Source organism: Adiantum capillus-veneris, unplaced genomic scaffold (genome assembly GCF_014529385.1).
Source record: "Adiantum capillus-veneris isolate H3 unplaced genomic scaffold, ASM1452938v2 Hic_scaffold_560, whole genome shotgun sequence".
NCBI classification, from domain to species: Eukaryota; Viridiplantae; Streptophyta; class Polypodiopsida; order Polypodiales; family Pteridaceae; genus Adiantum; species Adiantum capillus-veneris.
The window spans coordinates 1-22735 of record NW_028221614.1 but is presented as its reverse complement, the minus strand read 5'-3'; the positions used below and the strand labels follow the sequence as shown (position 1 = coordinate 22735).

General features: G+C 45.0%; 2 protein-coding genes across 3 annotated transcripts; one reads left to right on the top strand and one right to left on the bottom strand.

Annotated features, from left to right (window-relative positions):
• Positions 1-201: 201 nt before the first annotated feature.
• Positions 202-12529, bottom strand: LOC147416714 (tubby-like F-box protein 6). Of its 2 annotated transcripts, XM_086508120.1 has the most exons (4): positions 12371-12529; positions 1670-1757; positions 1431-1560; positions 202-1351 (listed from the first exon to the last, which is right to left on the bottom strand). In XM_086508120.1, exons 1-4 carry the CDS (start codon positions 12512-12514, stop codon positions 673-675), a joined length of 1041 nt encoding a protein of 346 aa, XP_086364246.1. In that variant the 5' UTR covers positions 12515-12529; the 3' UTR covers positions 202-672. The 2 variants fall into 2 exon arrangements, with proteins under 2 accessions (XP_086364246.1, XP_086364248.1); XM_086508122.1 differs by lacking the exon at positions 12371-12529 and having other exon boundaries at positions 1670-1790.
• On the top strand, positions 7102-7494 carry LOC147416715 (uncharacterized). Its single transcript, XM_086508123.1, has one exon. The coding sequence runs from the start codon at positions 7102-7104 to the stop codon at positions 7492-7494; it is 393 nt and encodes a 130-aa protein (XP_086364249.1).
• Positions 12530-22735: the final 10206 nt, after the last annotated feature.

The following is a 22735-nucleotide window of genomic DNA, read 5'->3' as shown; positions in this document are numbered from 1 at the left end:
AAATCCACTTTATAGACGAAGAAGGTACAAAAATTTCTAGACTGCAAAGTTTCATCCGATAAATGGACATTTCCAGCAAAGGAGCCCAGAAACATGACGCACGAGCGCTTTTCAATTAAAATTGAACAGCAGCATAACTATGATTAAATACCTGCTAGATTATGTTTTGTAATAACCAGTTCACCCTACTGCTCATTATCAAGGCACACAAGTAATGGAAAATTATCAATCTCCTTTGTACAACAAGCAGAGACTCAGACAGTTCCCTATCACCTTGTGCTACTGGCCATTGCTGTCCTTTACATGGAACACATTATTGTAGTGTTGACGAACTTCTGACACACTTACCCTGCTACAGTATAAATTCTCACTCCAGCAATTAACAACAGTTTTACACAAGCACAAGCCAGGTCGTGTACAAAGACAATGCCAGATAGACCTGCTTCAAGTCTAATAAAACATAAAGGCAGCTTTTCCCTTTTTAGTGTCTTCTTTGGGTGAATGTACCTGTTTGCAAATAACACTTCAGACTCCACAAAGGTTCTGCAACAATGCAAAACAACAGCATATCCCTTGGGTGCTCCTGCAACAAAGCCAACACTGCCATACACCTGATGGAATCAACTTACAATCCCACCCAAATCCCCGGAAACGTGCTAAATTACATGTACTTTATTCACAAGCTAGCTTGGTGTCGAAGCTGCTGAGGCAGATGGCAAATGCTTGAAACGCAGACAGCGGGTATCGGTAATCCATGGTAAACATGTCTTTGCCAACTTTACCAAACTGCAACAGAACTTTATCATAGTCACTTTGAGAGCTGGGTTGCGCCGGTTCTGCTGTAGCAGCCACTAACTGGAAATTCTTCACGGAGGCCACCGTAACGCGTCCTCGAAAGTTAAGACACCAACACTGTAGTTGTTCGTGCCACCTGGGAGCCTTGTTTTTTAAGATAAGCGGTCCATCCTTGGACATGACATTTTTCAGTAAGCCTTCCGCATCAGTGGTGCTGAAATCCGAGTAAGAGGATTTTGAGCCAAATGAGGGAAGTGTTGACAAAGTATACTCTAAAGCAGCACTTGAGAATTCGACAGGGGTGGGGGCAACACCCCCCGGTTCAATTGCAGATGCTGGTATTGAATGCATAATGCAGTGCATCCGCCTGGGTCCTCTGGTGCCCAACACATTTAATTCATAGGCAACATGAGCTACATTGTAGCTTCCAGCAGGCAGCCGTGGTGACACTTGTTTTGAGCCAACTCGGCGACCTGCCTTGTTGAACGACGCCACTGCCCCACTATGTGGAGGCTGGCTATCATAGACGGTAAACTTTGTGCCTAGAAAGTTTGACCTGTATCATAGAGAAATCCAAAAGAGGTCATTGCATGCTCACTATGCCCTTGACTCCTCGAAATCAAGTGGATGCTCACCTGAGCTTCCCTACATACGTATTGCTTCCCCTTGACATGTCATCCGGGTTCAAGGAAATTATGTAATCTGCACTAGTAGCTCGCCTGACCTTTCTCGCTGCAAGAAGAAACTTTCCACTTTCCACCAGAGCTGCACAAGTGAACATAAGTCATTGATACACCTCAAAGATCAACCACCTCACATACGTCCATTTACAGGTTTGAAGTACGCCATTTACTCTCAATTTAGGACAACTTACTTGTAGTGAGTCCAAGATATAGATGGTATGTCGAATTACTGCTGTCACGTTTGATAAAACATTGTATGGTTGTGTCTCGGGGACCAGGCTGCAAGTAACCATGCATTAACATCCATCCATTGCTCTCTCTCTCTCTCTCTCTCTCTCTCTCTCTCTCTCTCTCTCTTTTTTGTGGGGCTTGACCCTTGGTATTACAAAGAGATAACACGTTGGTAGTGAAAAAACCCCTGGGTTATAACAAGATTACAAAACTGAAAAGACAAAACACCAATAAAAGTCAGTCTAGAATAGAAGTGATCTGGCACTTTTGTGAGTCTGTCCGCAGACCGTGCATGTCCAAACACTTAGATTAGATGCATATCCTCCGGTTGCACACAGCATGATCATCAGAATCCATCAGGGGAATTTTCCAGTGCATTAAACCTATTTTCCCTATTTTTGACATTTTTCACTTATTTATCAAGTGACTTTTGTTGGGAACTAGGTAGGGCAATTTTGCTAATGAAATATATGAGGAAACCAGAGCTAGCACCTCCTGGCAGAAGAGGCAGCAGGAGCATTGCTCAACAGGCAACTTCTCAAGCAAGAACCATCATAGCCAGCGTTTTCATCTCCTTGGAGACTTCGCGATTTCAGCCCACAGATCAACGTTTTCCCTCATGCATGCTAGCGTTTGGGACACCAGCAGCCAGCGTTTGTAACCAGCCATCAGCGTTTTCAAAAGGCATCTAAGACCAGCGTTTTACACGCAGCAGAAGCGGCGATTCAGCCTCAGAATAGAGTTTCCAAGCAGGCCATAATCAGCGTTTTCAAGACCAGCAGAGCAGAGCTTATAGACAGCATTACTCAGCGTTTTTCAACAGCCATAATCAGCGTTTCCAGACAGCAGCAAGCAGCATTTTCAGCAGCGATTAAGAGGGCAGCAAGTGGCGTTTTTGAAGCAGCAGAAATTCAGCAAGAAACAGCAGCAAGATCAGCATTTCTTTCAGCACCATGTACAGCAAAAGATAGAGATTCGGGTCGTCGTCGCCGTCGTCGTATTCGCTCATTGCATAATAGCTTTCCAAGTTTGCATCGGTGTCTTGTACCAAATTGTGCAATCAATAGCATAGACCTCTCTCGCCATCAAGAGAGGGGCCTTCAGAGGAGGGTTTGACAACTCCTTGGTGTCGTATTATTCTCTCTCTTTCCCTCGGTCTCACCACCTTCACGCACAGTGTCTATTCACTTTGTTTGCGATCACTTGCACGAAAGGCTTTCTCATTAAGGGCACGGAAGGCTTTCCCTTCCGTAAGTAAAAGGAACCTTGAGCACGATCGGATCACTCATCTTGAGAAAGAACAACATTCACTTCCGCTGCACCTTACATTGGTATCAGAGCTTTGGCAATGTTTTGTATCACTCAAGGAAAGAACCATAGAATTTTATTCTTTTTTGCTTGTTGCGGTCGCACCTAACCCAAGTCCACTTGGGCGTGTTGCTTCCTAATCGTGTTTTTGAAGGGTGACAAGAAACCCAAGAATTCTGAAGGGCTTGTCCAACCTCCCCTTGTGCCTCTTTTTACTCATTGAGAGCGGACCGTGCACTTGGCGGCCGGCCAATCGACGTGAGGTGGGAAAAAGCAACCTTGGTGTGAGCGCAAGGTCGTCAGTGAGCGCCAAGAACGACAGGCAACCTCTGAGGAACAGATGATTTGTGAGCGTGAACAAGCGCGCTTGGCGGACAAGGAACGAAAAGAAAGAAAAGCAGAACGAAAGGCAGCTTTGAAGCGTGAGCGTGATGATGCGCGCTTGGCGGCCGAAGAAAGACGAGCGGCCTTGGAGGCCGATCGTGAGACACGGAGAGAATTACGCATGCAAGAATTGGTTCGACGGGTTCTCGCCTCGAAGTCCGAGCCAGCCAAAGATGTTGGTAGTTCATCAAGTGGCGCAAGCCGAGATTTGGACTCCAACAACCCAGTCACAGAGAAGTTGACTTTCAGTACGTATGATGGTCAGATGGATGCTACGGTTATTCATTCTTGGTTGCATCAATTTAATGCTTATTTTGCGACAACTAAGAAGAAAGGGAATAGCAAGGTTTTGACGGCAGCCATATACCTTGCCGGTGATGCCATAAATTGGTACCACGCATGGCAAGAGGCACAGTTGGCCGCGCACCTCGAGGAAGCCGACGAGGACACACCCCTTTCCTTCAATTGGGCCGACTTCCAAGACAAGCTCAAGGCGCGGTTCATGCCACCACAATACCTAGCACGTTTGAAGAACGATTGGCACGCTCTCAAGCAAAATGGTATGCCAGTTATGTCTTTCTCTAATCGTGTTTTGCAGCTCGACACCCAATTACGCAAATCTGATGATGAGCGCAAGGAGGCTTTCATTTTCGGGTTGGACGACTATATCAGGTTTGATGTCGAAGTCCTCGACCCAATCGATCTCAACAAGGCGGTAGCGATTTCTCTCGCACAGGAGATGAAGCACAACAAGGGAAAGTCTAAGGAAAACAAGACTTCCACAAGTACCTCTCAGACTTCGCAGATCCCTCAGAACGGTAAGAACGGTAAGAACGAGCAACTCTTCCCCCTTGTTATCCAACACAACCTACAAGCTACATAGTACAAGCTCTAGCCATAAGCCTCTCAATGCTCTAGCCTCTCATCTCCATGTGCTTCCATTGAAGGCTTGGAGCTCTCGACAGTCAAGTGGGCTCAAGCTCTCGAGTCTCCATCTTCTCTCCCTTGGGTCTCTCTCCCTCGAGCTCCCTTGGGTCTCTCCTTCTCCCACCCCCACCCCATCCTTCCAAGTGCCCCCCCTCCCCCCCCCCCCCCCCCCCCCCCCCCCCCCCTCTCTCTCTCTCTCTCTCTCTCTCTCTCATCTATTAATACATCATACATCATACTAGTAGCTACTAGCTACATACTACATAATGCCGCCTCCTCTTCATGAAGCCTTTGAGAAGCATTGCCGATATTTTAGGCGGGTGGGGGGCAAGCAAAACGCTTGCAAGTGGTGGTGCAAATATTGCCCAAAAGGTATGACCTCTTCCGTCACCCGTCTCATCATCCACTTGACAAAGATGGGAGGACAAGCAGGCCCATGTCCTAATATCCCCGAAGATATCCTTGCGGAATGCAAGAGAAAGTATCTTTCATTGAAGACACACAAGGGTAGAGTCACCTCGGATGAGTTCGTGTCGCCAGATGTTGATAGCTCCGATTCGGAGGAAGAGACCTCTCCAACTATGTCCATGGCTACCAGTGCCACCGCGGCCTCATGTGATGGTGGTGCCTCCTCCAAGAAGTCCAAGGGGTCTTCAAGTGATGGTGGCCGGCCTCCGAAGATGGCAAAGCAAGCTTCTCTTGCGAAATCGGTGGGTGGATGCTCTGGCTCCTTGTCTTTCCTCAAGGAGAGACAAAGAATCGCGGAAATAGAGATTGCTTGCACGGTGATTGAATGCAATCTCTCCTTCAACATTCTTCGGTTGGTGTGATGGAAGAGGATGATCATAGCAATTGCGGCGGTTGGTCCATGCAAAGGGTGGACGGGTGTGCCATATCACGACATGAGAACAAAGAAGCTTGATGAAGAGAGGGCAAGGATTGACAAGTCACTTGAGCCCGTACGTGCGGGTTGGGCAAAGTATGGATGCTCTATTCTCTACGATGGAAGGAGCGACCGCAAGAAGAGGGACATCATCAACATTCTTGTTTCTTGTCCTCTTGGCACGTACTTCTTGTGGGCGGTGGATGCGGGTTCGAGTGGGAAGAAAGTGACCCGGGCATTCATTTGGAAGCACATCCGTCAAGCCATTCTTGAGGTAAAACCGTAAATCGAGCCTTTATGTCTTGAGCAATTGCCAATGAGTCCTATGTTTTAACTTTTAAGTTTTAACTCTTTTTGTCAAAAATGCCTCTTGTGTAGGTTGGTGCGGAGCATGTCGTGCAAGTGATTACCGACAATGCTTCAAATTGCAAGGCAATGAGTAAGAGGCTAGAGAAGGAATTTCCATTCATAGTATGGACTCCATGTGCCTCTCATTGCCTTGACCTTCTCTTTGAAGACATAGGGGAGCTAGGTTGGGTGAAAGATATCCTCAACCAAGCACTCTCCATCATCAATTTCATCAATGGCAAAGTGAGGGTGCTTGCCATTTACCGCACCTACTCCGACCTTGAGTTGAAGAAGCCATCGGCCACTCGCTTTGCCGCCATGTGGCTACTTCTAGAGCGGCTCTATGATGTGCAAAACAAAATACAAAAGATCATGGTCTCCGATGAGTTTGAGTGGATGAACGGAGAGTCCGCCGCTTCACAACAAGATGCAAAAGCCATTCAACGGCTTTGCTTGCGGGAGGAGTTTTGGCAAGAAATTAAGGGTCTTGTCATTGCGATCTTGCCCTTGTACAAGGCTCTCCGCATGACCGACATGGAAGGGGCAAACTATTGGGCTTCTATGGCACTTCATGGAGGAAGCTTACAAGGAGATTGAGAAGTCTACAATCCTAGATGGGGCTCCTGATGGAACACAGTATAACTACATATTTATTATTACATAATACATTCTCTATATATCTAGATTCTACATGCTTGTTTCTCTACTTAGTACATTTCCTCTGTCTTCTTGTAGTGATTACCTCGAGGACTCTCCCAAGAGAGACGACATTCTCCTCCTAATCAAAAAGCGGTGGGATTGGATGAAGAGACCTATCCATTACTTTGCGGCTCTCTTGCATCCGGCTTACAAGAAGCCGGAACTCTTTGCAAATCAAGAGCTTATTGAGGAGCGCAACAATTACGTCTTTAAGGTGCTAAAAGAAGAGAACATTGGAGCATTTCTCCAAGAGGTAATCAACTATAGCGACCAACGAGGCACCGCATTTACTTCCAACTTGTGTTGGAAGCGGCAATCCTTGGTGAAGCCTCTATTTTGGTGGGAGAGCTTTGGCTAACAATTGCCCACTCTCGAACAACTTGCTTTGAGGGTTCTTGGCCAAGTAAGCGACAAGCCTTAAACTTTTACATTTTGTGCTTAATCTCTTCAACTATAGTCTCTTATAGCTTATGCCTCTCTTGATGTGTTTTAGGATTGCTCATCGGGAGCATGTGAGCGTAATTAGTCCGCATACTCCCTCATCCACACCAAAATTTGAAACAAGCTCTCAACGAAGCAATTAGAGCGACTTATCTATTGTCGCTCCAATTTACGCATGTTGCGCTCTATGCATGAGATGCCTATGGCTCGACAGGTATAAATTATAAATTATAATCACAACTCACTCCATTTTCTATACTCTAGTCTTTAATTAGTTTGAATATACTAATTATGTTTTCATTGTCCAATGTTGTAAATGTCAAATAGGTCAACGTGGATGAGCTCACACTTACGATTGACACTCTAAAGAGTGTCAACAAAGAGCAAGACCCTGAGGAGGAAATGATATTTCGTGAGCTCTACTTGGAGCTTGAGGAGATTGATCGCTGGGTTTCTCGCACACGATCACGCAAGAAGGTCGTCATCCATGGAGTTACATCGGCTACAAGAGGCAGAGGTGCCAGTGCTACAAGAGGTAGAGGCAGAGCATCAACAACACCCACGGAGGCTCCTAGGACCTATGTGGGGCGAAGCTCCGGAAGCGGCTCTTGTGTGGCAGCCATCACTATGGAGGATAGAGAGCCTCGAGAGCCAACGTATGATGATGAAGGCAACCTCATTAGAGATGGAGATTATGAGCCGTCATCCTTCGACTCTTGTGAGGAAGAGGATGATGTTGATGAGCAAGGCTCAGAAGAGGAAGATGAGGAAGATGATGAGAGCACTAGTGACTAGTGACTAGTGACTAGATTCTAGAAGCTCTTAGACTAGTTACTTTAGACTTTACTATTTAGTCTCTCCATTATGGTGTGCCACTTTTTGAGTACTTTGTAGCCCTTGCCACTTGGTCCCCCCACTTTTTTGTATCATCTTGAGTCTTGACTCTCTACTTATCAAATTTCAATGAACATTTTGGTTTATGTAATGCTCATTCTCTTTAGTCTTTGAGTCTCGACTCTTTACATTGTAGTATTGTAACTTGTAATCTATACAAATGTCAAGTTTCTTTAAGGCCTACGCCTTAGACTTGAGAATTATTTGTTTTTTAAATTTGAACGTACATAACGTCATCGTACATCATAAATTTTTTTAGTTCGTTTAGTACCGCACATCATCGTACGCGTACAAAACGTACGGGACCGTACGAGACCACTATGGAACTAGGTAGGGCAATTTTGCTAATAAAAAATATATAAGGAAACCAGAGCTAGCACTTCCTGACAGAAGAGGCAGCATGAGCATTGCTCAACAGGCAACTTCTCAAGCAAGAACCATCATAGCCAACGTTTTCATCCCCATAAGACTTGGTGATTTCAGCCCACTGATCAGCGTTTTCCCTCATGCATGCTAGCGTTTTGGACACAAGCAGCCAGCCTTTGTAACCAGCCATCAACGTTTTCAAAAGGCATCTCAAACCAGTGTTTTACACGCAACAGAAGCGGTGATTCAGCCTCAGAACAACGTTTCCAAGCAGGCCATATCAGCGTTTTCAGGACCAGCAGAGCAGCGCTTATAGACAGCATTACTCAGCGTTTTTAACAGCCATATTCAGCGTTTCCAGACAGCAGCAAGCAGCGTTTTCAGCAGTGATTAAGAGGGACAGCAGGTGGCGTTTTTGAAGCAACAGAAATTCAACAAGAAACAGCAGGAAGATCAGTGTTTCGTTCAGCACCATGTACAGCAGAAGATAGAGATTCAGGTCGTCGTCGCGTCGTCGTCGTATTCGCTCATTGCATAATAGCTTTCCAAGTTTGCATCAGTGTCTTGTACCAGATTGTGCAATCAATAGCATAGACATCTCTGGGCCATCGGGAGAGGGGCCTTTGGAGGAGGGTTTGACAACTCCCTGGTACCGTATTCTTCTCTCTCTATCTCTCAGTCTCAGCACCTTCACGCACAGTGTCTATTCACTTTGTTTGTAATCACTTACACTCTCTCATTAAGGGCACGGAAGGCTCTCCCTTCCATAAGTAAAAGGCACGATCGGATCACTCATCTTGAGAAAGAACAACATTCACTTCCGCTGCACCTTACAGATACTTGCTAGAAATAGACTAGGGAGATACATCAAAAGCTGGATACAAAGGAGCAAGGGAAGAATGCAGAAAAGAGTTACCATGCAAACAGCCCACCCACAATGTTAGCACTCATAGGAAGCCGAAAACTCCACCACCAAAAATACACATTCCCAATCTTCTAGAATTCTTTGTTTGCCATTTAAGTCTCTGCAAAACCGAGTGTTAAAACTCAACTTTCCCTCTTTATTGTCTTGTGTTGTTTGCAGAAACGCCTAGCCGTTCGAGTCCTCTCACAAGAGATAGTGCTACTGGTGTATGTGAGAGGAATTGGAGTACTTGGACTCTCCACAACATTGAGCGATTAAGGTTTTGTCATTGCAACTTACAACTTCTAGACAAACTTTGGGATTCCCCTGAACCTACACAGGTCAATGTCCATTGAGAAGGTGCGTAACAATCCAGATATCCCATAGCACGAGTGTGATCTGTATGCATTGCTCTGTGAGGAGGCTATGACTCCAGCCCATGAAACGAGGAGCCAGCAACAACAAAGGGAAGTAGCTGGAGTCAGTGGCAAAAGTGTAGCTTCACCTTCAACAAGTGCACAACAGTCCTCTTCCTCTTCTAATGAGAAGAGCGAAGAGGATGAGGCAAAGGATGACGGAGATAATGATGATGAGCAGGATTGAGCTACGAGCATGATACATACATCGGATGTATCGGATGGCTAGTGTTGGGCTTGAGTCTTGGCCCAATGGATTGATTATTATTATGATTATGGACCCTATCTTTTTGTTTGTGCGGTGATTTATGTTTGCAGTTGCCACTGACCTTTGATTGAGTCACATTTTGCTATGTATTCTGACATTTATGGTTGAATTTTATGGATATTATGACTCTTGTAGCTTATGCACAGTCATATATTTTGACTTGTGACATGCATGATGAATCTTGTAAGTTGTACCTTGGTTCGACACTATGTAGTATGAAGATCTAGTTTCTAATTTGAAAACGGTCTACTATCTATGAAGCATTACGTTCGAAACTTTTCAATCATGTCTTCTTGTATTTCAATTATGAATAAGGCTACTTGTTTTACAAAATACATTGTTTGTTATATTTCTTGACCGTTTTTGCCTCGGGCGAAACTCCGAAACACCGGTTTTCCCATTTCCGTTTCAAGTGGTGACTATGGTATAGAAGCCATAAGAGTCACTCTCATGTACCCATTGAACCTTGGTGTGTGGGGGTGTGTGTGTGTGTGTGTGTGTGTGTGTGAGAGAGAGAGAGAGAGAGCAATACACATTGAGTGCAGAGTCCGCACACATAGCAATGCAAGCGCATAAATAAGAGACTCGGGCTATTAAAAAATACATGGAGAAAAAAAAGTGACATGCAAATTTTTTACGCCCAAAAAGAAAGGTTAGGTTCTCCCGGAACAGATTGGTGGGAAACAGCTGGTCCGTTTCTTCAGGAAAGAAATGGCGTTTCTTGTTACTATGCCCACACCCCCAACCCACTCCTCATACCACCCACAACCCCTACCGATATGCCATGTCTCCAACAAATAGGGGAAACAAACCAATAAAACGAAACAATGAAAATAGAAAGAAACCAACGAGAAGAAATGGAAAAACAACACACATACGCCCCACAATACAAAAATAACACGAAAGAAGTATCAGCAAACAAAACACATACACCCTTTCGCTATCCTTGACGATGACATATGGTGACATCATCCTCCTGCACGACTTCAATGCCCAGACGGGCAATGCTCAGATAGTCTTCTATGAGACGCTTAGAGAGATGGATGTAGGAGATTTGAGGCTTGACAGACATTCACAGCACAGAGAGTGGACAAAGTATGGGACACATCTCACAGAGATGGCGACTACACACACGGTTTGGCCATACTTAATGGCCTACAACGTTTTCATAGAGCGGCTGATTTCACATGCTTTCCACATAGGGCAGCACAGTGGACTATGTCATGGCACAGCTGAGCTTCATCCCTTGCATTCACGATTTCACGGTAGGACCTAGACCATTAGGTGTAGCAATGGATCATGCTCTCTTGACACTTTCCGTCTCCTTTCAATACAATGCAGCCCACGTGTCAAGAGGGAGGACACATACCCGCTATACATTTACACCAGAGACTGACTCTGTTTATACAGAGCAGACCTACGCTAAGACTCTCAATGGCGGAGATCGCCACTTTATTGACTGAGGCATTGCATGATGCAATAGCAGAGACATACCCACACACTCAACCTGATGAGAGACACGACATTCTTGCAGCATGCCTCTGAACAGTTGGAATGACGAGGAGTGTAGAGAGACGAAAGCACAGCTTCAAAGGGATCTTCTCCTAGGGCTCATCAATCACAGACAGTCTAGGATAATCTTCCAACTCCTTATGCGACATAAGAAGTGAGCGTCCCTAGCTCAAATGGAGCAAGATTTATACCAGTTGTTCTTGAATAGAAACTCAAGAGAGGCATCGTTTCTTTCATGAGCACTCCCCTCCCCTAGTGATTACTTCCCCGGATGTGTGGGGTCGGTATGCAACATCCTTATATACGGTCTCCAGAAAGACACCCCTTCTAGATCCTCCTGAGCCATGCCCATCTACGAGTACCTTCTTAAGATACCACTCAGATGGTAAAGTCGGCCATTGACAATATGAGGACAAGGGTAAATGATCATGATGGTTATTATGTCCCGCTCATAGGAGAGGGGATCTAGCCCAAACGCCGTCGAGATGGGCGTCCAGTGTCCGGGCCGACGTAGTGTGAACGGCCAGTGTGGCCGACCATTATTATAAAAGGGAGACCAAGGCCTCATTTGCAATTATCGACCCCCACTGGCAAAGTGCCAATGGTTAGCCAGCGAGGCTAGGAGTGCGCGAGGTCACCTCGAGGAGGTGAGGCCGGGTGGTATGGGACGCTCGGTCTTACAGGTGCACGCCTATGTCCTCAGACGTTGGCCCCAACACGGAGGAGCTGCCGGATGGTGGCTATGGTCGGGTGGTTCGTCCGACGCGTGTCTGTAGGAGGTCCGTGTAACCGGAAGATCCACTCCCTGGGTACGTTTCATGGTATCAAAGCCGGCTTGGCTGCACGAGGGACCGTATGCACACCTACGGATCAGTTCGAGTCGGGGAACCTCGAGTTCGCATTTTTAGTAATTAACCACTGAAATTGTGTGTTTTTCTTCTCATAAGCTTGTGTGCAGGTGATGTGTTGCTGATTTTTACTGACTTTCCAACGGAAATCAGATTTTCATTTACAGTTGCTGATTTTTATTTAAAAACAACAATTTCCATTGGTCTAATTGCTGAATTTTACTGCTTTTGCATAGGAATCAAAGAATTGATTACTTTGCATGTGATATTTCTACTTACTTTATCAAAATTTGTGTTGCAGTGAACTTCAGCAGACCATGCTCTCTCTGTCGGATCAAAGACAGTGAGAGAGAGTCTCTCAGCAGCGCCGAGAGAGAGAGAGAGAGAGAGAGAGAGAGAGAGAGAGACTTTCTCAGTAGGCGTCGAGAGAGAGAGAGAGAGAGAGAGAGAGAGAGATAGATACCTCTCTGTGTAGCGTGAGTTCCTCTGCAGAGAAGGAACGATTGCTAAGCTGCTGGCGTGGACAAATTTTGCAGTGCTGGCTCCTCACTGGCGCCCCTTTCGCATGCTGGTCACAGGCAACCACACGCTCAGGTGATATCTCCATGCGACAGCACACTGCCTTCGAATTTTTTTTGCTCTGGAAGTTCTGCGTTGGGTTTTTTTACTCAAGAGTTTTTTTTTTAAGGTACTTTAATTTAAGTGCCCCATTTTTAAAGGCCAGGACACTTTAACTTTTAAAATTGAGTGTGAAACCTGCAGACTATTAAAAACCCACTTACAGAGAGTGAGTTTTTGCAACAAAAACTCAGTTTTTGGCCCCCTGTCTCTCTCCCACCGCTCCTCTCTCTCGAGAACCTGCTCCTGCGCTTCCGCCATCACCCGCTCGCCTTCGCACGCTCACACCGGCGCGTAGAGCTCCTCGAAGTTCAACTTTTCGCGACCAAAAGTGCAAAAAAGGCCCCAATTTCGCGTGAAACCTTCAATTTTTCACGGATTTTGCCATCGATTCCTCTAGCTAGGATGTGCAACGTGACGACGCGCCAGGTAATGTTCAAATTCCGTTCACGCATGCTCTATACACATGGATTACAAGTACCTTCCAGAGCTTCGACCAACGTGTTACCGCTCTGGAAAACGCGAACGTTCAGACGACCATTCGCTTGGCCTCTCTCGAAGGGGTCGTGCAAGGGCTTAGTTCCCGACATACGGCTCCGGAAAATACAGCTCAATCGACGACTGCGCGTATTTCTGAGGTGAAATCCATCTCCAGCAATTGTGGATGCAGATTGCTGCTTTTGGGCGTTCACAAGGTGGTCCAACCGCCACAATTCCGTACAAAACTACAAATTTCTTGGGAGAGGAGAAAGAATGTACGGAATTGGATGTAAATAATTGGTTGCATCAGTGACCACGTATTTTGATCTCCATGGGAAGCATGATGAACGGAGGATTTAGACGATTCCTCTCTATTTGCGCAGTAAGGCGCTTACCTGGTAGAGGATTTTTTCCGAATGCCACGATGTTCCTAGCGCTAGGCACCCAGGCATCCAAAGAACTTTAGCTTTGATCAAGCAATGTTTCTATTGGCCAAGAATGCGCTCTTACATAGAGGGCTATGTAAAGAAGTGCGCTCAGTGTCAGGTCAATAAAGCAAGGCCTTAGGAAAGCTGGCTTGCTACATCCATTGAAAATCCCAGATGTCAAGTGGCTAAGTGTTTCTGTAACCGGCCTGTTCACTTAACTGGGTGGTAGTCCGTAAACCTTATCTAGCTTTCACCCAATTTATTGTCGCCCACTTAACCTGTACTTAAAGACACAGTAGAAAAGAGAGGTACACGCTGCTAGAACGCACCTGTATTCGAGACCAACACCAGATAGGCCCCTAAAATAGACGCCCCTTTCGGTATTTCTTTATTCTTTAAGAAGGAAAAGTTACAAAATAGAGTCCTGAAGGTTTCCACCTGTATCCCGCTAGGTGGCTACTGTTCCAGCAAAATTTCGGCAACACAACGGCCCAAGAACTTGCTCGGAATAAACCCCCATGCTTGGACTCACTTCCAATGAGCTAAACCCTCTGTTTTCAGCCCAAAACAGTAAATTCCTGCTCTCACTATAATTTACTGTTTTTTACCTGTTTTCAGCCCTAATCACTCCCATTACTGTCCTCTGACAGTTAGGCACTGTTCCCAATGCTTCTGGCACTGCAATGGCTGAAAAACAGCCCGTAAACAGTCCAAAACAGCACCTAATTTGGGGCTGAATTTGCACCTTTACGGTGAGGTTATCACCCTCACCTGTGCCTACTTTGGAGTAGCAGTTAGCTACTCCCGTTCTTGTTCAAAGAGGCTCTTGCCTCAGCATAAAAGCATAATGCCACACAACTGTACATGAGGTCAATTGAAGAGCCCTCTTGTGGGGCATCACATTAGTGTGCGTAGGGGAGAGAGAGAGCAATGAAATGTGCACAAGGCATCACTCTTGCACTTCACTCTACATGAAAGGGAAAGCAAGCATTCAATAGCTCTTCACCTGTTGCAAGCTGCTTAAAAAAAAGTTTGCAAAAATCGGCCCTTTTGTAAAAACGAGCGCTACTTCTCTCTCTTGGAAAGTGTGCCAAAATGTGCCACTTGGCACTCATGTGTGCAATTTCCCGTTCCAGCCTTCAGGTCTAAAAAGATCTTAAATGGCACGTCAGTTGACTTAGCGGCAGAGCAATGAAATGTTCCCCTCGACATTCCGGAGCTAATGACGCGAAGACCTTTCACGGTCCAAAAATAGCAGTTCCCTAAATTTTAGAAGATGCTGCCATTAGACTCCCACTGGTCATCTTACCATCTTTGCAATGTAGCCCAATTATCGGGTAATTTTCTACTGGCAACCCCACCTTAGCTAGCCTTAGCAATTATGGCAATTCTGTCCGTCCGTTTCACACTATGCAACTCTCGGGCCTTTAGATTTCCAGAGGGGTGCTTCTAAAAACAAGTCAAATAAAGTTTCTCCCGAAAGAAAATCAACAAATAAAGCTACACAGACTCGTGACAGTTTCCATGGACTTCATCGTTGGTTTGCCAAATACTAGTCGGGGCAATGACGCTATTTTGGTTGTGGTCGATAGACTCACAAAAATGGCGAAGTTTATACCAACGAAGTCGACAGTAAAAAGCCATGAGTTGGCGGTTTTATTTGTTGATCATCTTTATAAGTTGTATGGTCTGCCAGAGGATATCGTCAGTGATCGAGATACTAAGTTCACTGGCCGATTTTGGCAAGATGTGTTTGCTCATCTTCAGACGAAGTTGAGTATGTCGTCTTTTAACCATCCCGAGTCCGACGAACAAACTGAGAGGATGAATCAGACGTTAGAGGACATATTGAGAGCCTATGTCTCTCAAAGATTGGCACCCCTTTCGGTATTTTTTTTTATATTAATTTGTGTTCAAAGTAAAAGAGAGTAGGCAGGCGCTCACTCTCAGACTCTACGTCCAGATGCTCTGAGTTGTGAGGCCCTACCCACCTATTTAAATGTTTACAAGCGATGCCCAAAAGCAGAGCCCCAAAAGATTTCAATGAAAAGCCTTGCAAATAAAGAAATTTGACTCAAAAGCTTCCAAAAATCAGCCACGCAATTTCAGCCAACGTAGAACTGCTTTTTCCGGGAATTTCGGCACGAAAAGCGAGAATCCGTATAGCAGACCACGTCAACACTGTCAGCGGGAATTGTGGCGCGAATTTCGAAATCTGCCATGTGTCACCGACTGCGGAATTCCGCGGACTGTCTGCATGCTAGGAATGTGTCCGGTGTATCTCGGCATGCCACGTCACTGATTTGTGGACAAGCAATGTGTTTGTCTGGGGGCCTGCTGCCACGTCACCAGTTTGAGAACATATCCCCCTATTGAAAGAATTGTAATCGTCCTCTTGTTAGCAGACACTGTCTGTTAGTACCGATGCACTAGGCACAACACATCTAGCACATGTACCAATCGACAATCACAACATCGGACATCACAAGACATCACTTGACAAATCACATTAAAATTCATTCAAAATCTCAAACCATGATTAATCGGCAACATATTTAGCAATCGCATCTAGATTTGACCTTCTGGCATACCAAGCAACTACGTACAAAGTCGTCCACATCCTTCCTGAGTCTCGACCGAAATAAGTAACGCTCCACACCTTTCAAGGTGGTATCGATGCCGCGGTGACCTGTAATTGGTGGATAGTGGCATTCTGTCAGAACCTTTTCCTCAACAGCTGTGTAGCACACAACATCGTTTTCTTCATCAAGTAGCCATCCCGTATGGAATATCCCGCTACTACCTCCCCATTTTGTATTCGATTGAATACATCCGAAAAATCTGGATCTGTGGCGAACTGATCGACCATGTCCTTGAAGCTTCTATGGTGAATCGCGGAAATAGCCAAGACTAACGATTTCCGGGACAAAGCATCTGCCACCAAGTTCGTATGTCCCTGCACATGGACAATCTGGAAGTGAAACTGTGACAAGATGTTAGCCCACCACATGTGCTTTTCCGAAGGTTGCTTATGTGACAAGAAATAGCGTAAACTCTGATGATCAGTAAAGACCGTAAAAACGGCTCCGAGTAGGTAATGTCGCCAATGAGTAAGAGCATGGATAACCGCAAAAAGCTCTCTCATAAATCTGTGCTTCCGACCTTGAGAACAATCGGCTCTCGTAGGCAATGACATGGCCTTCTTGCATTAAGACCGCACCCAAACTACGACCAGAAGCATCACAATATACTTTGAATGACTTTTGCAAATCTAGCAAAGTCAAAACTGGTCCCGTAGTCAATTTCTCTTTCAAAGTTTGAAAGGCAGTCACCTATGTGGATCCCCACGAGAAAGGGACTCCTTTCTATGTCAAGATATGCAAAGGGGAAGTAACCTCTGCAAATTATCTAATGAACCGTCAATAGTAAGAACATAAGCCCAAGAAGCTTCTAACTTCATGAACAACTGAACTCAGAGAGAGAGAGAGAGAGAGAGAGAGACGACACGCAACACGGAGTGGCGGAATTCAACCCCAGAGAGTATTGGCCCTAAACCTTGGCGCCCCTTTCGGTATTTCTTTATATTACTGCTGATTCGCAAAGTGCAACAGCCGAGGAGCATCTCTTGTGCAATCTGATTGCTCAAGAGTGCCAGAGAGGGCCCCCAAGGCTCATATAAAAGCATCAAATATGAAAAGCTGACCCCAAAAAATCACTTTCCTAAAATTTCGGGATTTTTCTAAAAATCCGCCGCAAATTCCGGAACGTCTGTACAGGTGCCACATCATATTTTGATGTGCAAAGTCTTTTGAGTGTGTTCTGCTTTATTTTTAATGCCTTTATGTCACTTGGGCCCCATCGGACGGGATCCCGTAAGTTGGTGGGAACTCTTCTTTAAAAATAGGCCACTCGTCAAGACTTTGTAAGTCTGTAAAACTTCTTCTTCTGCTGCTGCTTCTTCGTAGGGTTTTGGCTTCTCGACCGAAATCTGCAGGATGGCTCTGTTCTTCAGTGGCTTTGACGCGTCAGCAATTTGTTACATCTCCCCTTCTTGAAAGAGAGTAATCGTCCGCGATTACAGCATATCTGCAAAACAACTCAAGTTAGCTGGAAAAAAAAATTATGAGGGTCATTCTAAGGGACATTCAGTTTGCTCTTTTTATTAAGGAGTTAGCTTCTCCTTTCTGCTCTTTTGATCAAGGAGTTAGCTTCTCCTTTCGACTGTTTTGATCAAGGAGTTAGCTTCCAGATCGGAACTCTTAATATTCCGGCGTAGTAAAATTAGCCATCACACCCGGACCATACATATCTTCCACGGGTGTCTTGATGCACTAAAAAAATTACATGCCCAGGCAATCTCATCCAATTAGGAATATTCAATAATTGGCACATCACAATGCAGCACAAATGCTTACATATGCATGTTACAAGATATAGAAACATAAAGCCGCCAATGAACACTCTCCCCGCAAATAACCATCCAGGTCTGGGCCATGAGCTGTCCAAGGACTCCCTCATCACTCCTCCCGCAAATAACCTAAAAAGGTCCGGGCCATGAGATATAGAGGCCTTTTACAACCAAACGCCCCCCAGACCGCAGCCTGCGTCGTTTGGAGGTGCTGAGAGTAACCACTGCTCTGACTTCTTAATACTCCTCCCGCATAACCATCCAAGTTCGGGCCAAGATTTACAACAACAATACTCCCCCCGTAAATAACCACAAGGGTCCGGGCCATGAGTAAAACAACACTTTTCAATCATTCAATACTCCCCCCGCAAATAACCACAAGGGTCCGGGCCATCAGTATGAACACGCATTCTCAAACATTATTTCTCACTACTCCACCCAGGAGTAAAATCACCAATCATTGGAACCAGTATTAAAACCAGTGTCAAACAATTCAAATCGACATCAAGACAGGTTTAAAACAGATAGCATCCATTTCAAACAAATTCCAAACAAGATCACCAAATAAGTTCTCAAACAGATTTGAAACTTAAAAAGAAATCTCCACAGCAATCGAGCTCAAAAAGTCGATTGACTTTCCATCTTGAAACCTGCACCAAAAATTAGGGTTGGGTTCCTTCCATGAGGTCGTAGCCGAGCATAGCATGGTCCATCAGCTCTTGGACAGACAGTGTTTCTTTGGCGGCGATGGTAGTCCCAAGAGATAGAAATCACACCGAACCTCCAAGGTCATCTGCTCGTAAAGAGATATCTACTGAGAGATGTCGAGAAATTTCAAGTTATAATCTGCTAGGGTTTTCATGGCAAGCATTTCAGGATACCCACTGCCGGACGTTGCACTCCAAAGGAAGATGTCAAAAACTATATAACTTCGGGTAAAATTTTCTTGAAAGCTTGCCGAGTACTTGGAGTATGCTGCTTCATAGCTATCAACATCTGCATGGCCCTGCCTCTAAGAAAAACAGTGACTCAAAACAAATCTTGGATCCTTCTTTTGCAAGTGATCTTAATGGCTCATGCCTTGTAAGACATCAGCGGTTTGCTATGTCTGCTCTTTCGTAGGACCGGTATGCTTTCAGAAAAGCACACGCCTGATGCTCTGATACCACTGTCACAAGACGGGCACCACGCACCAATAGAAAAGAACAGATTGAACAGACTTTTAGCACTTCAATAACAACTATTCAATAACAACTGAACTGAGAGAGAGAGAGAGAGAGATGACACGCGACACGGAGTGGCGAAATTCCACCCTAGAGAGCATTGGCCCCAAACCTTGGCGCCCCTTTCGGTATTTCTTTATATTACTGCTGATTCGCAAAGTACAACAGCCGGGGAGCACCTCCTGTGCAATCTACGCGCTCAAGAGTGCCAGAGAGGGCCCCCAAGGCTCATATTTAAAGGCCCAAAGCCTAAAAGCATCAAATATGAAAAGCTGACCCCAAAAAATCACTTTCCTAAAATTTCGGGATTTTCCTAAAAATCCGCCGCAAATGCCGGAACGTCCGTACAGGTGCCACATCATCATATTTTGATGTGCATAGTCTTTTGAGTGTGTTTTGCTTTATTTTTTAAGCCTTTATGTCACTTGGGTCCCATCGGACGGAGTCCCGTAAGTTGGTGGGAACTCTTCTTTAAAAATAGGCCACTCGTCAAGACTTTGTAAGTTTGTAAAACTTCTTCTTCTTCTGCTGCTTCTTCGTAGGGTTTTGGCTTCTCGGCCGGATCCTGCAGGTTGGCTCCGTTCTTCAGTGGCTTTGACACGTCAGCAATTTGTTACACGATGTGTCTCAAAAAGTATATCTCCGGTAAGAGAAATTCACTCTTCTTGGCATTGATTACTAACTTGTGTTCTCGCAATGCCTAAAAGACCCGTCGCAGATGTTGTCTATGTGCTACCTCATCCTTGGAGACGACTATAATGTCATCAAAGAAAGTGCCAACAAAAGATTTGTACTCTCTGAAAATCCTATCTATCATTCGGTTAAAAGTCGTTGGAGCATTGGTAAGACCAAAAGGCATCACCAAAAATTCATATAAACCGAAGCTCGTCCGAAAAGCTGTCTTGTAGACATCTCCCAACGCGATTCGGATCTAATGATATCCGCTTTTCAAATCGATCCTGCTGAAACAAGAGGATCCTGTAATCTGTCAAGAATATCATCGATCCTTGGAATCGAAAATCCGTTCTTGATGGTGATTTTATCATTTTATTGAGAGCTCTATAATCAATGCACATTCTCCAAGATCCATCCGTCTTTCTTTAAAACCAACAGCAGTAGGATGAAATAATCGGCTGGATAAGACCCTTTTCCAAAGAGGTCTTTCACTTGGTTCATAATCTCTTCATTCTGGGCTCGCCTCACACGATAGGGTGGCCGGTTCGGTGGTGTGCTTCCAAGTATCAAGATCAATAGTATGATCCTCAAGACGAGATGGTGGCAACTCGCTTGGCAGGCCCTCTAAAAAGTAATCGGCATGAGTGTGGGGAAAATCTTGGCGTTCTTTATCAAGTTCAGACATGTTTGTCTTGTGTTCATCATTTAACTCTTTCAAATAGATCGAGTAAACAAACAGACTGGATTTCATTAATTTTGAAACGGCCAAAGCCGATACAATAGGGACAGACTCGCCCTTCAATTTCACATTAAGTATAATTTTTCGGCCCTTTTCATTCGTCAATGTCGCTTTCTTCACCCGATAATCGACCACGGCGTTGTTCTTATGGTACCAAGGGACTCCAAGGAAGACATCACAACCTTCCAAGGGCATTATGTAAAAGTCCTCGTGCCCCAAATACCCCTGACAATGCAATCGAAGTTTGCCAATGACAGGTGTAATGGTTGTCCCGTTGGGGTGCAGGTAGAGTTGTCTCTGCTTGTGGTCCCATCCGATCGGGTGTAATCTCGAGCCGCGCTGCCAATTCAGGTGAAAAAAAAGTTTGCCTTGGCTCCTCCATCAAAGAAAATCAGGGCTTCTTGATCTTTCACTTTGCCCCAAGCTCGGCAAACTTCTATACTTTCATCCATTGTGCTTGGGTCAGTACCCATGCAATCTGTAACCAATCCTGCTTTCATCTTGCCTTTTCTGCCACGTTTCTCAGCTGCTCTCGAACTCTCTGGCCTGTCTTCATTCTGATCTTGCCGTACCTTTTTAGGGCACTTCGTAGAGACATACCCATGTTCCCCGCATCCAAAACACTTTCCCTCTTTGATGTAGTTGGCCCTCTCTCAAAGAGTTAGCCGGGGTCGTGAATCCTTGTCTTTCTTTTCTTGAGAACTCTCTCTCTTTCTACTTTCATTAATAAAAGTCTATTGGGTTCTCTGAGTCAAGATCTCATCAGTGACGTAAGTCAAATTGCCCAAATGTATGGCAAAACCCCGTTTCGCATGACCCATCAATTCTTGAATAGAATTTGACTCTTGTTCCAAGCAGTAGTCCCGGATCTCTATAGGAAATCCGCAGCAAAACCGCTCAATATGTTCTTTAAACGAGACCTTCTTAAATGAAGAAGCTCGTAGAAAAGAGCCCCAAAATCTCTCGCAATAAGCCTCCAGAGAATCTCCCTTGGTCATCCGAAGATGATTCCAAGCAGTTCGTCTATCTCCCGAGTTAGCCAAGAAGAAATAAAAAGCCTTCTGAATTTCAACCATTTAACTGGAGCTTCCTTTCTCAGTAGAAGGGTGGACCACCATGTTTGAGCATTTCCCTTGAAGAAAGATGTAGACCTCTGAATCTTGGATGCTCTGAGTGATGCCCTCCAGAGAAAGCTATGTCAAACTGTTGTATGAAGGCCAAAGCCCTCGGAGCATCTCGGAATCCAGAAAACAAGTCAAACTTAATTGACTGTCCACCTTCTTTCAATTCTCTTACTTTGTTGCTTTTATCTTCGAGGAAGTCATATTGATTGCCTTTATAAAAATGCTTCTTCTTTGCATAAAACATGTGATCGTCGGAGTCCGAACTATCTGAGGATGAGTCCTCTGTAGAACTATCAAAAATTGGGCGAAATTTAGGCTTCTTTGCCTTTTTCTTGCCCTTTCCGAAGCTTTGCTTTTTGCTTCGCTTTTTTCCTTTTCTGTCTTCTTCGCTCGAATCAGAAGGGCTAGAAGAATTGTCAGCAGAAGAAGAAGAAGAAGAAGAAGAACAAGAACAAGAAGAACTGGGTAGTCCTTCAAATCGAACACCCTTCTTCTGCTTTCTGGCCGATGCAAAAGAAGATTGACGACCCAAATAACCCGGGAAGTTAGTTCCTTTCTTATGCTTTTTCTCATGCTTTTTAAATTTGTTATTTGCGTCCAACTGCCGGTTGATCTGTGTTTGAACCACCTCGTGTAATTATTGCTCTGTAAACATCCTCGGAGAAAAAGGTTTCTTGATTGCCGGTTTGATGGGTGGCTCTGTGGCCTTCTGCCACTGGGTGTGTACTTCTGCGAGGGATTGATGGGTCAAAAATTTTGCAAATTTTGGATCCTTCGCAAATTTTAATCACCTGCTTTGTTGCCTCGTCAACTAATTGTCGACGTTCCATCTCTTCAATCTCGAACTGAGTAGGCCGAGGTGGGCCATACTCTTCCTCTGATTGTTCATGAGAATCTTCTCCATGATCTCCTCTGGCATTCGCAGATGCAGAAGAAGTCGATTGATTTTTGTCAGTAAGTGCCGCGAGAAAAGGATCGGATTTGCCGATAGAAGAGAAATCGATCGCGCTCTGATACCATTGTAACAAACTTGGACACCCTAAGTCAAGATTCTACCGCGACACAGCAGAGATTTACTTCAAAACAATTCACAAATTGACACGGCCCAACGTAGTTCCGTGCCAAGAGATATT